This window comes from Dermacentor albipictus, chromosome 6, assembly GCF_038994185.2.
Source record: "Dermacentor albipictus isolate Rhodes 1998 colony chromosome 6, USDA_Dalb.pri_finalv2, whole genome shotgun sequence".
NCBI classification, from domain to species: Eukaryota; Metazoa; Arthropoda; class Arachnida; order Ixodida; family Ixodidae; genus Dermacentor; species Dermacentor albipictus.
In genome coordinates, this window is record NC_091826.1 from 23,096,868 (window position 1) to 23,110,227 (window position 13,360).

General features: G+C 47.6%; 1 protein-coding gene across 6 annotated transcripts in view; it reads right to left on the reverse strand.

The window, feature by feature from the left end:
- Positions 1-851: 851 nt before the first annotated feature.
- LOC139060874 (sodium- and chloride-dependent glycine transporter 1-like) overlaps positions 852-13,360 on the reverse strand; it is a 44,405-nt gene continuing 31,896 nt past the window's right edge. For 4 of the 6 annotated variants that reach the window (XM_070540131.1, XM_070540133.1, XM_070540132.1 and 1 more), the window contains 3 exons: positions 10,040-10,198; positions 5,696-5,839; positions 852-2,785 (listed from right to left, as the gene is read on the reverse strand). In XM_070540131.1, the coding sequence (XP_070396232.1) occupies positions 1,673-2,785; positions 5,696-5,839; positions 10,040-10,198 (1,416 nt within the window). In that variant the 3' untranslated portion in view covers positions 852-1,672. The remainder of the gene's footprint in view (positions 2,786-5,695; positions 5,840-10,039; positions 10,199-13,360) is intronic. The other 2 variants (XM_070540135.1, XM_070540134.1) reach the window with 2 other exon arrangements.

Below are 13,360 nucleotides of genomic sequence, written 5' to 3' on the forward strand. Positions count from 1 at the left end.
CTGCGCAGCTCCCATGTCGACGACCAACTCTGGGCTACCCAGCAGGCCTACGAAATGGCGAAGAGGCAAGACCTCGACGTCCCATCGTGGGAGGCCTAGGCACAGCCGACTAAACCGCTGGTTCTCATTAAAGTTCTCTCTCTCTATCTCTCTCTCTAAGCCTCCTGCTGCCGCATTAGCGCGCCATGTGTTGCGTGAGGTCAGAGGGCACCGCCGCAACGTCACGTCACCCTCGCTCTCAGAAGCCGGCATGCGGTCCGTATTAAAGTCTCTCAAATTTCTTAAAGTAGTGCCACTCTCCTCCTCCGCCTTCATTCCTCCTCGTTTCTCCTCTCTTTCGCGCTCCCTCCTCGACCATGGCCCAACCTACATTGTTCGAGCGTAGCAACGGCCCCAACATGCGCTCCTCGCCACTCCGTAGACGCTTCTCGAGCAAAAATGGCGCTGTAGCAGGGCGCGTGGGCCCACGTGATGCTATTAGGCCAATAGCGACGCGGCGTCGGCCAGAGCGCGCGAGGAGGAGGCGGCATTCTTCAAAGCGTGGCACTACTTTACGAAATTTAAGGGGTTTTAGTCCGTATCTCTCTCTCTCTCTCTCCTCACTGGGGTTAGCTGCTGCGCGTGCTTGCTAGCCTTGGTGGTCGCTGTTTATTCCTTGGCTGGTACGCTATATGTAACGGGTTTCGTCAAGTTTTTATAGTCTTGCCACTCACTATCGCAGGTATACGTTGATGTCTGTGAGAAAAAAACTGATCCAGCGTATCCCTGATAGCCTTGCTGATCCCGCCGCGCGAGTGTCTGCCTCGCTTAAGAAACACCGTTTTCTTGTAATAGCGGTGAAAAGGCTCGCATTTGTTACAAGAGTTCACGTATGTGGTACTTTATTGGCGGGGACGGTGATGTTCACGCCGTGCCGCCTTTCTGAAACAAATTTACCCGCCATCAAACAAACACATGTTAAACGCATCCGCGGTCTGTCCCGCACAATGTTGCAACAACGAAACACAACAAAGTGGCCCATGAAGCAGCTAACAAAATGAAAAATAAAATATCAGTTTTGGTTTACTAAAACTGGGAACACAGTGGGTTTAGAGGGACGCGGTAGTGGATGGCTCGGTATTATTTTGACTACCTGCAGGCGTTGCTTAGGGTGCATGCCCAATTTACACGGTCCACGAGCATTCTTACATACCGTCTCCATCGGAATGCCCCGGTCGGGAGTCGAACGCGGGTCCTCGTGCTCGGCGACCGAACGCCACAGCCAGCGAGCTACCGCAGCGACCAAATTGACAGATTCGTAATGAGATCGCGATAACGAAAGCGCAAGAGAAAAGTTGTCCAGGAATCCGGTCTGGTCAGCATAAGTAATGGCTATTATTATTTTGTTGTTGTTTTTGTTCGCACCCCTTTCGGCAAACACACAAAAAATGTAAACGTAGAACAATGGTTCTGCGACCAGGCCCGTCCAGGCCCATCCAGGCCCGTCCAGGCCCGTCCAGGCCCGTCCAGGCCCGTCCAGGCCCATCCAGGCCCATCCAGGCCCGTCCAGGTCCGTCCAGGCCCGTCCAGGCCCATCCAGGCCCATCCAGGCCCTTCCAGGTTCGGCCATGACACGAAGATGCACAGCCGAATGGAAACGGCGACGATACGTTGCGCCGTTCGTCTCGACCGGTCAGTCGTTGTCGGGGCTCGACAACGCCGACCTGTGGGCGATCGCCCGCAGCCGCGCCAGTTCTTCGGGGCTGAACGGCGAGTCCGAGTCCCCGGGAGGGCTGCCGATCCCGCTGACAGAGGGGCGCGTCGAGGACCGGCGGTCGAACGGTGGCACCGACGCGGGGCCCCCGCCGACAGAACCCCTGGGAGCGGCGAACGGTCGCGCAGGGAAGCCGCCACTCACGGACACGCGCGGAACGCCCAGCTCCGGATGGAATCCGCCGGGTCCAGCGCTGCTGGAGCGCCGAGGAGGAATAGCACCGTACGCGAAACTTGCCCGGCTCAGGGACCGGCGCGTACCCGCCACGTACGGAGACGCGCCGACGGAAGGCCACGAAAGAGCCGAACCCGGCGGGAGGTACTCTTCGCTAACGGAGCGGCGCGGTGGTCCTCCGAGAGGCTGAAATCCGAAGCCGGGACCCCCGCTGACGGACATCCTGGAAGAAGCGGCGCCGGGCAGCCCGGCGGCGCTGAGCGTGCGCGCGGCGGTGATGGACTTCCGGCGGAAGTCCCTGACGGCCCTCTTGACCTGCTCCGCCGCCTGCTTCTCCATCTCGGGCCCGGAGTCCGCGAGGGACTCGAGGAGCGTGACCTTGAGGCTGGGTCGCCGCAGGACGTCGCTGTAGCCCAGCACGGGCGGGCCGTGGATGCTGCTCAGACGCCGCGCGTACGGCGAGGCCCTCATCCTTGCCCCGCTCTCGTGCTCCCCGGTGGGCGCGCTGATGGTGATGTGACCCTTCGCCCGATGCTCGGCGATGTCCGGCGGCTCGAACGGCCGAGTCTTCGGCTTCGATTCCGGATCCGTGGCGTCCCAAGTCGCGCCGGCGGAGGACCTGCGCCGGTTGAGCAGCACCTCCATTCGCTTCAGCTCGTTGGGAGTGCGGCCCGTCGCCACCGACATGCGACGGATGGTGGCCTTGTGGAAGGCGTGTGAGCCGCGCCGGCCGTCGTCGTCGGGCGCCGCCCCGTCCTCGGGCGGCGCGATGCGAACGCCGCCGGCTCTGGACGCTCGCTTCGGAACGGCGGCGCCGGTCGACTTCCACGCGGTGGTCGTGGTGCTGAAGTGGCTTGCCTGGCGGAGAAGGGGGAGAGGCCGCTATATTACCACAAAGGCTGAGAAAGCCAAGTTTACTTACATAATACTGCAGACCTCATGTGGTCCAAGCAGGAAGGGCAGATAACAAGGCATACTTACAAACGCCTTGAAGTTATTGCATAGACAAAAGGTTGGATACGTGATACAAACGAGCGAAACAAGCAAAAGGAAATACGTTGCACATCAATCAGCACATCAAAATTCATTTCCAAGATTTCTTTCAAAACTCTCACTTGAGACAATCTGTTCAGGCAGTGCATTCCAATCGTTTATTGTGCGCGGAAAGTACGAGTATTTAAACAAGTTTGTTTTCGCAAAATATGGTGTTAGGGCATGGGTAGTTATCTATACAGAAGAACTGACGGGCAGGATGCCGCACCACTGGTGCTTGTTTGTGGGCATACTGACACAACCGTATAGTGCGGAATGAACTGGACATAGGAAAACGCTCAAGAACAAGCGATATATGTAATTAAGTGCGGCTTTCACCGTGTCCTCCACCGTGAGCTAGCAAAACGCGTCGAAGATGTCATTCATTCACAACTTTTTTTTTTCAGATTTCAACATAGTTTCAGAGCGTTCGATATTGTTTGCATTGCATCGCGCGTTCGCGACGAACTGAGAGCAGATTTGACCAGTTCGCGTGGTGCGGTCATCACGTCTGTCAACTCTTCAGATGCCACGATGACGGATATGAAAACATGTTTGTTTAAAAAAAAATTACGGTCATCCTTAGCATCAATCGTCGCTTAAAGCGCATACATAGACGAGGGACAAAAAGGTCGACGAAGACAAGCGCTGTCATCCTTAGACCGAAGTCATGTGGGTGACACTTAAGGTGTTACGATCATCCTTTGATCATCCGATGCATAACAATTATCTCTATTTATGACCAGTAACAGTTTGTGCGAAATTGCTAATCGGTTTTGTATTTGACCGGTCACTATAGCCGTTTAGGCTATCGGTCCTAATATTTCCGTACTAACTTTTCCTAATCATATCATAAAGTTTCGTTTTTGATTGATTGAGTGACTGACTGATTGATTTATGTGGGTGACACGTAGGGTGTTACGGTCATCCTTTGACCGAAGTCATGTGGGTGACACTTAAGGTTTTACGATCATCCTTTGATTATCCTATGCATAGCAATTACCTGTATTTATTAGCAGTAACAGTTTGTACGAGATTGCTAATCAGTTTTGTATTTGACCGGTGACTAGCCATTTAGGCTGTCGGTCCTAATATTTCTTTATTAACTTTTCTTAATCGTATAATAAGGTTTATTGATTGATTGATTGATTGATTGATTGATTGATTGATTGATTGATTGATTGATTGATTGTGGGTGACACGTAAGGTGTTACGGTCATCCTTTGACGGAAGTCATGTGGGTGACACGTCGTGGAGTACCGAAATTCTGCCTGGAGAAGGCGAACACTGTTATTTAACGCTTATGCTAAATAAGAGTTTTCAAACGATTCCACAGGCTCAAATAAGCTGTTCCGCTGGAGCTCACTGGATAGAATCTGGGCAGGCGATTTAATTTACCGAAGTATAAACAATGTTCTGCAAGGTGGAAACCTACCCAAAAACAATTAGGCACTGCGGTATTTCGAGCAAGCAGCTATACATGGCCACCCCTTTGAAGAGCTGCTTTGTCGCGGCCGAATGCGACGCTTTGTGAAAACTGGCCAACAGTGAGTGATCAGCCGGGAGCCATTGTCTCGACCAAGGGACCAAAAGAGCACCGAATTTATGCGTGACGGGTTGTGACAGCTCATTGTCGTTACTATTATTATTATTTTTTTGCCAACCTACTTTAAGAAGTGCGCCACATGCTTCCACATCTCTCACCATCATAACTAGTCTACATAACTAGTCTCTCCGTTTGAACCCTTCCAGTTCTCTCAGTCGCCTACATAAAGGTATGATAAGCTATATTAACGCAAGAAAAAAAAGAAAAAAACAGACGCCGACCAATGTCATGCTGTTAACGTTACGGCGGCTGCCACACGGTTAAGCCTAGTTCACCAAACTAAAATACTCGAAACGTGGAGTTCGTTTCAGTAATCTGTTCAGATACCTTGCGTTAGAAAGGGAGCAGGATACTGTCGTCTCGATTAAACCTCTATTTCCTGACTTTATTTCTTTTTGTCAGTACGGTCAAAGGTCCCAGGCATTGCCACTGCATCCAGTTCTTTTTTATGGCAACAACAGAAGCCTCACTCCAATCGATATCACGCTGTGTGGTGCCTGCGTGTTGGGCGTATAGCATTGGAAACAGCCTTTTTTTCGTTCGACATTGTTCACCTACTCCTTTAGGCACCTATAGAAAAAAAAAATGTTTCACCGACGTATACGTAATCGCATAGGCAGCGCGATATCAACTGGTGTCAGGCTTCGATTGCCGCCAGAGAAAACAACTTGATGCCGCGGCGATACCATGTAATACTCGGCTACTCGGACAACGACAGGTATCTATACGAGAGATACCTGAACAGCTTGTTGAAACGTACTTAAGCTCTACGTTTTGAGCATTTTAGTTTAGTGAACAACGCTTCCGTGTGGAAGCAGAAACTTCAATCCTTTCCTGACAGCATCACTTTGATTGGCGTTCTGTCTTTTTCGGTTCCTAATATAAGTTTGCTTCCCAACCTCACGAGAGATATCATTCAGCTGTCGATTTCGGACGGAGTATAGACGTTGCTGAGAAAAAGTGGCTGCATCGACAAACACAAGTCCTCCAGTCGAAGCGTTCGCTCTGCAGCCTCAGACTTCTGCTATACTTGCTCGCGTGTTTGACGTCATCAAATCGCCATCTTCCTGTCAACACACGTTCGCTTCTGCGTTTTGTGAAAAAAGTGGTTTCAACGCCAGCTGACGCACCCTCCTGGTGGCGAAGGTCGGTGGAGACAACGCGAACGGCGATTCGATGCCGCCGCGCTTTTTCAGAAACTCCAGGTACCCCTGGAACAGTTCCGGGTTGTCGGGGCCCCATATCGGTTTCGGTCGGCAAACTGCGCCGAAATCCTGCGCCAGTCGGAAGAGTCAACTAGTTAATTGTGGGGTTTAGGCTGGTCTATATAAATGTTCTACGTATAGACATCTGTGTATCGATATCTTGTGAACAATAGACTATAAAATTGTAAGGCCATAAGTCCATATAGTCCATATAGTTTCGGCCGGCAAACTGCGCCGAAATCCTGCGCCAGTCGGAAGAGTCAACTAATTAATTGTGGGGTTTAGGCTGGTCTATATAAATATTCTACGTATAGACATCTGTGTATCGATATCTTGTGAACAATAGACTATAAAATTGTAAGGCCATAAGTCCATATAGTCTATATAGTTTCGGCCGGCAAACTGCGCCGAAATTCTGCGCCAGTCGGAAGAGTCGACTAGTTAATTGTGGGGTTTAGGCTGGTCTATATAAATATTCTACGTATAGACATCTGTGTATCGATATCGTGTGAACAATAGACTATAAAATTGTAAGGCCATAAGTCCATATAGTCCATATAGTTTCGGCCGGCAAACTGCGCCGAAATTCTGCGCCAGTCGGAAGAGTCAACTAATTAATTGTGGGGTTTAGGCTGGTCTATATAAATATTCTACGTATAGACATCTGTGTATCGATATCTTGTGAACAATAGACTATAAAATTCTAAGGCCATAAGTCCACATACCGTATATAGACTAGTCTATTATTTGCGCCCGTAGAAATTCTATAGAATTTAAAGACAAATATCTACATATAATCTATACACCGTGAAGAAATGTCGCAAGGGTTAACATCCCGAAATTGCACGGTTGACTATGAGGGACGCCACGGTGCAAGACTCTGGAGCAATTTTGACCACCCGCTATATTCTTTAACGTGCATCCAAAGCACCGTACGCGAACGTTTTTTGTTTGTTTTATTCCACCTTTATCGGAATGCGGTGGCTGGGGATCGAACCTGCGACATTAGCAGCGCTACGCCACATGCACTCACCGACAGCGGCGGGTAAGTTGGAAAGCACAAGGGAAACACACTCAAGAAGATCTCTCATGGGACGCCCAAAGTGCTTCCTCAAACCGGTTTTGCAATTGGTAAGATGGTAGAATTTTGTACGTATAACCAACCTCCATTTATGTGACGGGAAAGGCGTTATTGTTACCAGCTAAAATCAAAATCAATCAATCAATCACCAATCAATCAAATCAAATCAAATCAATTCTCCCTTTTGAGGCGAATGCCTTAAGAGCCTCACGGGTCGAAAAATCCGTTGTGTGGCGTTATCGAAAAATTGACCGTCCGGCGTTATGTCACCAAACTTCAACGACATCCAAATTTGACGGTGCCACCCACTACCATCGGTGGGACCCGAACTCACGACCTTTGGTGTCGATTAGGACAAAGTTAATTAAGGCACTCGAGCCCACGACCTTTGGTGGGAGGCGAACGCTCGACCTTTGCTGGGACCGAAACTCAATGGCACCGGAATTGATGGTACCGTCATTGATGGTCGTACTCACGACCACTGACAGGAGTCGGACCCACAACCTTTGGTTTTAATTGAGGCGAAGTTAATTAAGGCACGCGAACACGTGACGGTCGGTGGGAGAAAACAAGTGAGGAGAAGTAACAGCGCATTCGAATAAGAATGTCAAGTAATTGAATGAATGCCGATCTCGTGAGCGCGCAGGCCTTTATCCTCTTTAGCGTATGCTAAAGTGACTGTCAACTTTTATTAAGGCAGATAAAAGAGAGAAAAAATTCTGTGTTATTTACCTTTCTATGCAATACCAGAAGAGTTAAAAAATGAAATTATGGGGTTTTACGTGCCGAAACCACTTTCTGATTATGAGGCGCGCCGTATAGTGGAGGGCTCCGGAAATTTCGACCACCTGGGGTTCTTTAACGTGCACCTAAATCTAAGCACACGGGTGTTTTCGCAATTCACCCCCATAGAAATGTGGCCGGGAGATACCAGAAGAGTACCACCCTTACCGTGATGAGAGGAATACTCGGCAAGCTAGAAAAGATGCCAGAATGAAGGACCGGTGGCGACGCCAGCGTCGAATTCCCGCAACAGTTTTTCAAGACATCATGGACTACGATAACTATAGTTATCTAGAAAATAACAAAGAATAAAACAGATAACTATATTTATATATTTTTAATTGTTAATAATAGACTACATCGGACACTAATATAGCCAAAGACTGAATTTAGCAAGTTTACATAAATTTTTATGGGTCCACAACGGCTCAAATGCGAGAAAAATATTTTGATATTTGTGACGTCACACTGACGTTCCGGCGATGGAGCTTCGGCTCGAAGTTACAAAAAAAAACAACAATTCGGCCTTCATTTTTCTTCTTAATCAAACCCTTACTGCGAAATTAACGTAAAATATTAATTTTAAATTAGTGCTTGATCAGCATCAAGCCCGCCGTGGTTGCTTAGTGGCTTTGGTGTTGCGCTGCTAAATCCCGGTCACGGCGGCCGCATTTTGACAGGGGCGAAATGAAAAAAAAAGAACACCCGTGTACTTGGGTTTAGGTGCATGTTAAAGAACTCCAGGTGGTCAAAATTAATTCGGAGTCCCCCACTACACAGTGCCTCATAATCAAACCCCATAGTTTCGGAATATAAAGCCCTATGATTTAATCAGCACAAAAGTGATTCAGAATTTCCTGCAGTCTCCCTTCAATATTTTGCGCCCAAAACCACAGCTGACATCACATCGGTCACTAATCGCCAGTATAATCACGCTAAGTCACTAACCTCCGCCTATCTGGATTGGAAACATATCATAGTTGTGAGTCTTTATCTTCATTTTCCTTCCAAGGCGATGATATCTTTACTGACAAAAGTGGCCTGGAGCAAGTGCTAATACGATCACTGATGCCGCACAGAAATAGTAACATTATATAGTACTCTATAAATACTTCCCAGTTGAAAATAAATTCGTCCTGGTCCGTGGTGGAGCCACCGCTCCGGAAAGGCGTTGGCGCGGAGTTCGATCCCCCCCCCCCCCCCCCAGCAGTAGCGCGAGACTATAAAGGAAGTGCATATGCGTAGTCTCCCTTCAAAAAGGACAAATTTTGGTTAAACTCTGCAGCTTTCTTCTTCTTCCTTCCTCTTCTTTTTCTTTCTTTCTTTATTTTTTGAGGAGACCACGTATTGCACTTTCTTTATAATCTCGTGCTACTGTCGGGTGCATTATTCGACACAAGAACAAAAAGGAGTTGATGCACCGATTGAGTTAATGTGTCCCAAGGTAAATCCCCCATGGACCGCGGAATTTCGTGCGCAAGTGGCATACAGGAAAAAAAGGAAAAGCGTTGCGAACAAATCGGAAAACGCGATTTGTTTGACGTCACGGCAGAGGAGAACTATACTTTCGACGTCGCCATCTCTCTCGGGATCTGCACTCTTCGACAAAGGTACGCGCTTTGGAGTGGATCTCTGCCACACAACGATAATCGTCATCTGCCTTGCTTGCATTTCCTTTCTGGAAAACGCCGCGCCCGCTACTTTCCCGTCGGGAATGCTATGTCACGCTGATAACGCGCATGCCGTTCGTTACTGGGAAGTACCGGGCTGCGCAGCGTTAAAGAAAGGAAATGCTGACAAGACAGATGGCGCTTATCGCTGTGTGGCAAATATACACCCCAAAGCGTGTAATTCAAACCCTTTGGGTGTAATTACATCCAAATTCCCAAACACGTACTACACACTCTAAATTACACTCTTAGAAAAACTTACACCCTTTGGGGCGTATCTTGTCCCACAACAATAATCGTCATCTGTCTTGCCCGCGTTTCCTTTCTTTAACGCTGCGAGCCCGTTACTTCCCAGTCACGAACGGCATGCGCGTTATCAGTGTGACGCAGCATTCTCGACAGGAAAGTAGCGAGCGCCGAGTTTCAAGAAAGGAAACGCAAGCAAGGCAGATGGCGATTATTGTTGTGGGACAAATATACATCCCAAAGGGTGCAACCGTTTTAAGTGCACACCCCAAAGGGTGTAATTTACCCCCATGTGTAATTACGCCCCGAAGGGTATAATTCAGAGTGTGTAGTACGTGTTTGGGAGCGCGGGAGCAGATACAGGAAGCGTGATCTAGTTTTCGTGGGAGGCGCCCTTATAGAATCTTCACGCTATTGGTGACTCTATACATGGCGTCGATTTCGCTATATGCGGAGCGGGAATCGAAGAGGGGGAGGAGGTTGTCTTACGAATTGGGCGGCGTACAGCTCGGCGTACGCGAAGAGGGGTATCTGCAGCAGCCCAAAGGCGGCGACGCACCAGCCGATCATCTTGGCGGCCACCGGGTACTTGTAGTTCTCGAAGTACAGGTCCCGCTGCTTGCCGAACAGCGAGAACAGCATCGTGAACTGCGACGCGCGCAAGTGGCGACACCGCGTGTCAACTCGCTGCAACGTGTTCCCGAAATGAGCGCTCAAAGGAAACTAAGTTCAGTTATGGGCTGCAAAAGAGTATGCATTTGGGCTGGTTGGTTCATGATTACGAGCAATAAAAACAGCGCTAAACGACCGGACGAGTGAAGGGACACAGACAACAGCGCCGACTAACAACCAAAGTGTCTTTATTCCTTCAGTGAGCATATATAGACACTTTGGTTGTTAGTCAGCGCTGTTGTCTGTGTCCCTTCACTCGTCCCGTCGTTTAGCGCTGTTTTTATTGCTCGTAAGTTATGGGGTTTTACGTGCCAAAACCACTTTCTGATTATGAGGCACGCCGTAGTGGAGGACTCCGGAAATTTCGACCACCCGGGGGTTCTTTAACGTGCACCTATAAATCTAAGTACACGGGTGTTTTCGCATTTCGCCCCCCATCGAAATGCGGCCGCCGTGGCCGGGATTCGATCCCGCGAACTCGTGCTCAGCAGCCCAACACCATAGCCACTGAGCAACCACGGCGGGTTCAAAGGAAACGCGGAGGCCTCTAAACGCGGAGGCCTCTAAAAAAAGTAATGCAGCGAACAGACAAAGAATTGCATGAAGTTGATACACCTTTGATCTCGTCTAAAGATACGATCGAACAGATACGATAACGCCCATGGGTCCGTGTCCAGGGGCGCCTTGCACGAAGATTTAATAACGAAAATTAGTAAAGAATTTGAGAACGCGTTTTTGTGCGGACTATGCGTTGTCAATGGAACATTTAAGAACGCGTTCTTAAATTTGTTATTATTTTCGTTACGAAATGTTCGTGCAAGCCGCCCCTGGACAGGGACCCATGGGCGTTATAGTATCTGTTCCATCGTATCTTTAGTCGCGATGAAAGAGACACGAACTTCATGCAATTCTTTGTCTGTTCGCTGTATTACTTTTTCTTTTTTGTAGCATTGATACAAGTCTCGGATGCGGTTTGTAACCTTGGGACCTGTGCATACTTCCACGTGTATTACGACGTTGTGCTGATAGGACAAACGGACGGAAGGAAATTGACTGCGTGCTATATGGGCGCGTCATGCGCAAATAATCCTCGGGTAGTAGCCATGAGAGTAGCTGCGTTTATATTCCTAAGCGCATCGTCATCTCTAACCCTCAAGCACCCTGGTACAATTCATACATCAGGCGACTGTCTAATAAAAAGAAACGTTTGTTCCGTCTTGCTAAACTTTCACCTTCTATTGAGCGATGGTCGACATACAAGACTGCTTCCGACACATACGTAAGAACCCTGAAACTTGCAAAAAACAATTTCTTGTCTTCTACTTTACCATCTATTTTGAAAACAAATGTTAAAAAGTTCTGGCGCATTATACACCCTGCACACGACCCATTAATTACATTGCAAGATACCTCCGGCAACATAATCCCAAATAACCTCTGTGCTACCATACTGAATAGAACATTCACTGAAAGCTTCTCCTCTAGCACGACAGTTCATCTTCCAGATATGCCGCATCACAGATTTTCCATCATGTCACCAATAACTATTGATGCTCCTGGCATTGCTAAATTAATCGAGTCTTTGAAGCACGATTCATCTCCGGGGTGTGATGAAATTAGTTGTAAATTTCTAAAAAGTACCCGCGCTTATAGTTCAATTATACTAAATAAACTGTTCCAGCAGTCGCTTGATTCATCAAGCCTCCCTAACGACTGGAAAATCGGGAAGGTAGTCCCACTTCACAAATCCGGTAATAAGCACTTGCCTCAAAATTATCGTCCCATTTCACTCACTAGCACATGCTGCAAATTACTAGAACATATAATTTTCAAACACATCGCCACCTTTCTTGATGATAACTGTTTTTTTTTCTTCTATACGCAACATGGTTTCCGTCAAACATACTCCTGCGAAACGCAGCTACTCTCATTCACTGATAAATTGCATCGCATTCTTGACCAGTCATCTTTCGCGGATTGCATCTTTTTAGATTTCGCGAAAGCTTTTGACAAAGTATGCCATCAATTGCTGCTTTATAAATTAAGCCATCTTAATCTTGATCCACATGTCTTTAGATGGATTCAATCTTTCCTTCTCAACCGCAGGCAGTTTGTTTTCACTAATGGCTCAACCTCACCGCTTACTAACGTACTATCTGGTGCACCACAAGGATCCGTACTCGGACCCCTTCTATTCTTAATTTATATTAATGACCTTCCATCCACCCTATGTTCTGCCAGCCACCTTTTTGCTGACGACTGTGTAATTTTCCGCGAAATACATAACCTCAACGACATTAATACTCTCCAGACCGATCTTAATTTGGTCTCTAACTGGTGTTAAACTTGGAAAATGGAATTAAATATTAACAAATGTAAGGTCATGCGTGTTTCTCGCTGCTCTAACACTCCCCCTTCTTCTTATTGTCTTAATGGCATTCCTCTTGATTCCGTCACATCACAAATATCTAGGCGTACATATATCACGAAACTTAACATGGAATGCCCATACTGAATACGTTACCAATAACGCTAATCGCATGTTAGGGTATTTACGTCGCAACTTCTCTTCTGCTCCTTCGTCCTTAAAACTCCTCCTTTATAAATCACTAATAAGACGTAAACTTGAATACGCGTCATCTATATGGGACCCTGGGCATGAAAATCTTATATATTCTCTTGAACTTCCACAAAATAACTCCGTTCGCTGCATTTTTTCAAATTACAACCGTACTGCAAGTATCACAGCCATGAAAACTAACCTTTCTCTCCCATCTTTAAAATCCCGTCGGAAAATCAGTCGCCTCACTCTATTTCACAAGGTATATCATCACGTCACGCTACATGACGATCTTATTACACCACCGGAATACATCTCCAATCGCACTGATCATCGGCACAAGGTTGGCATCCAAAAATGCAAAACTAAACCTTGTTTTCAGTCATACCTTCTCCAGACATCTGTCGAATGGAACCGCCTCACTCCCGATATTGCAGCCATTGAGGATAATCAACGATTTCGTGATGCACTAACAACCTTTGTTTGTTTTGGAGAATGTTGAAATTATGTCCTAACAAAATTCACTGTATTGTATTTATTGTCTTTGTAACCTGTATTACCCACTTCCCTCTGTAATG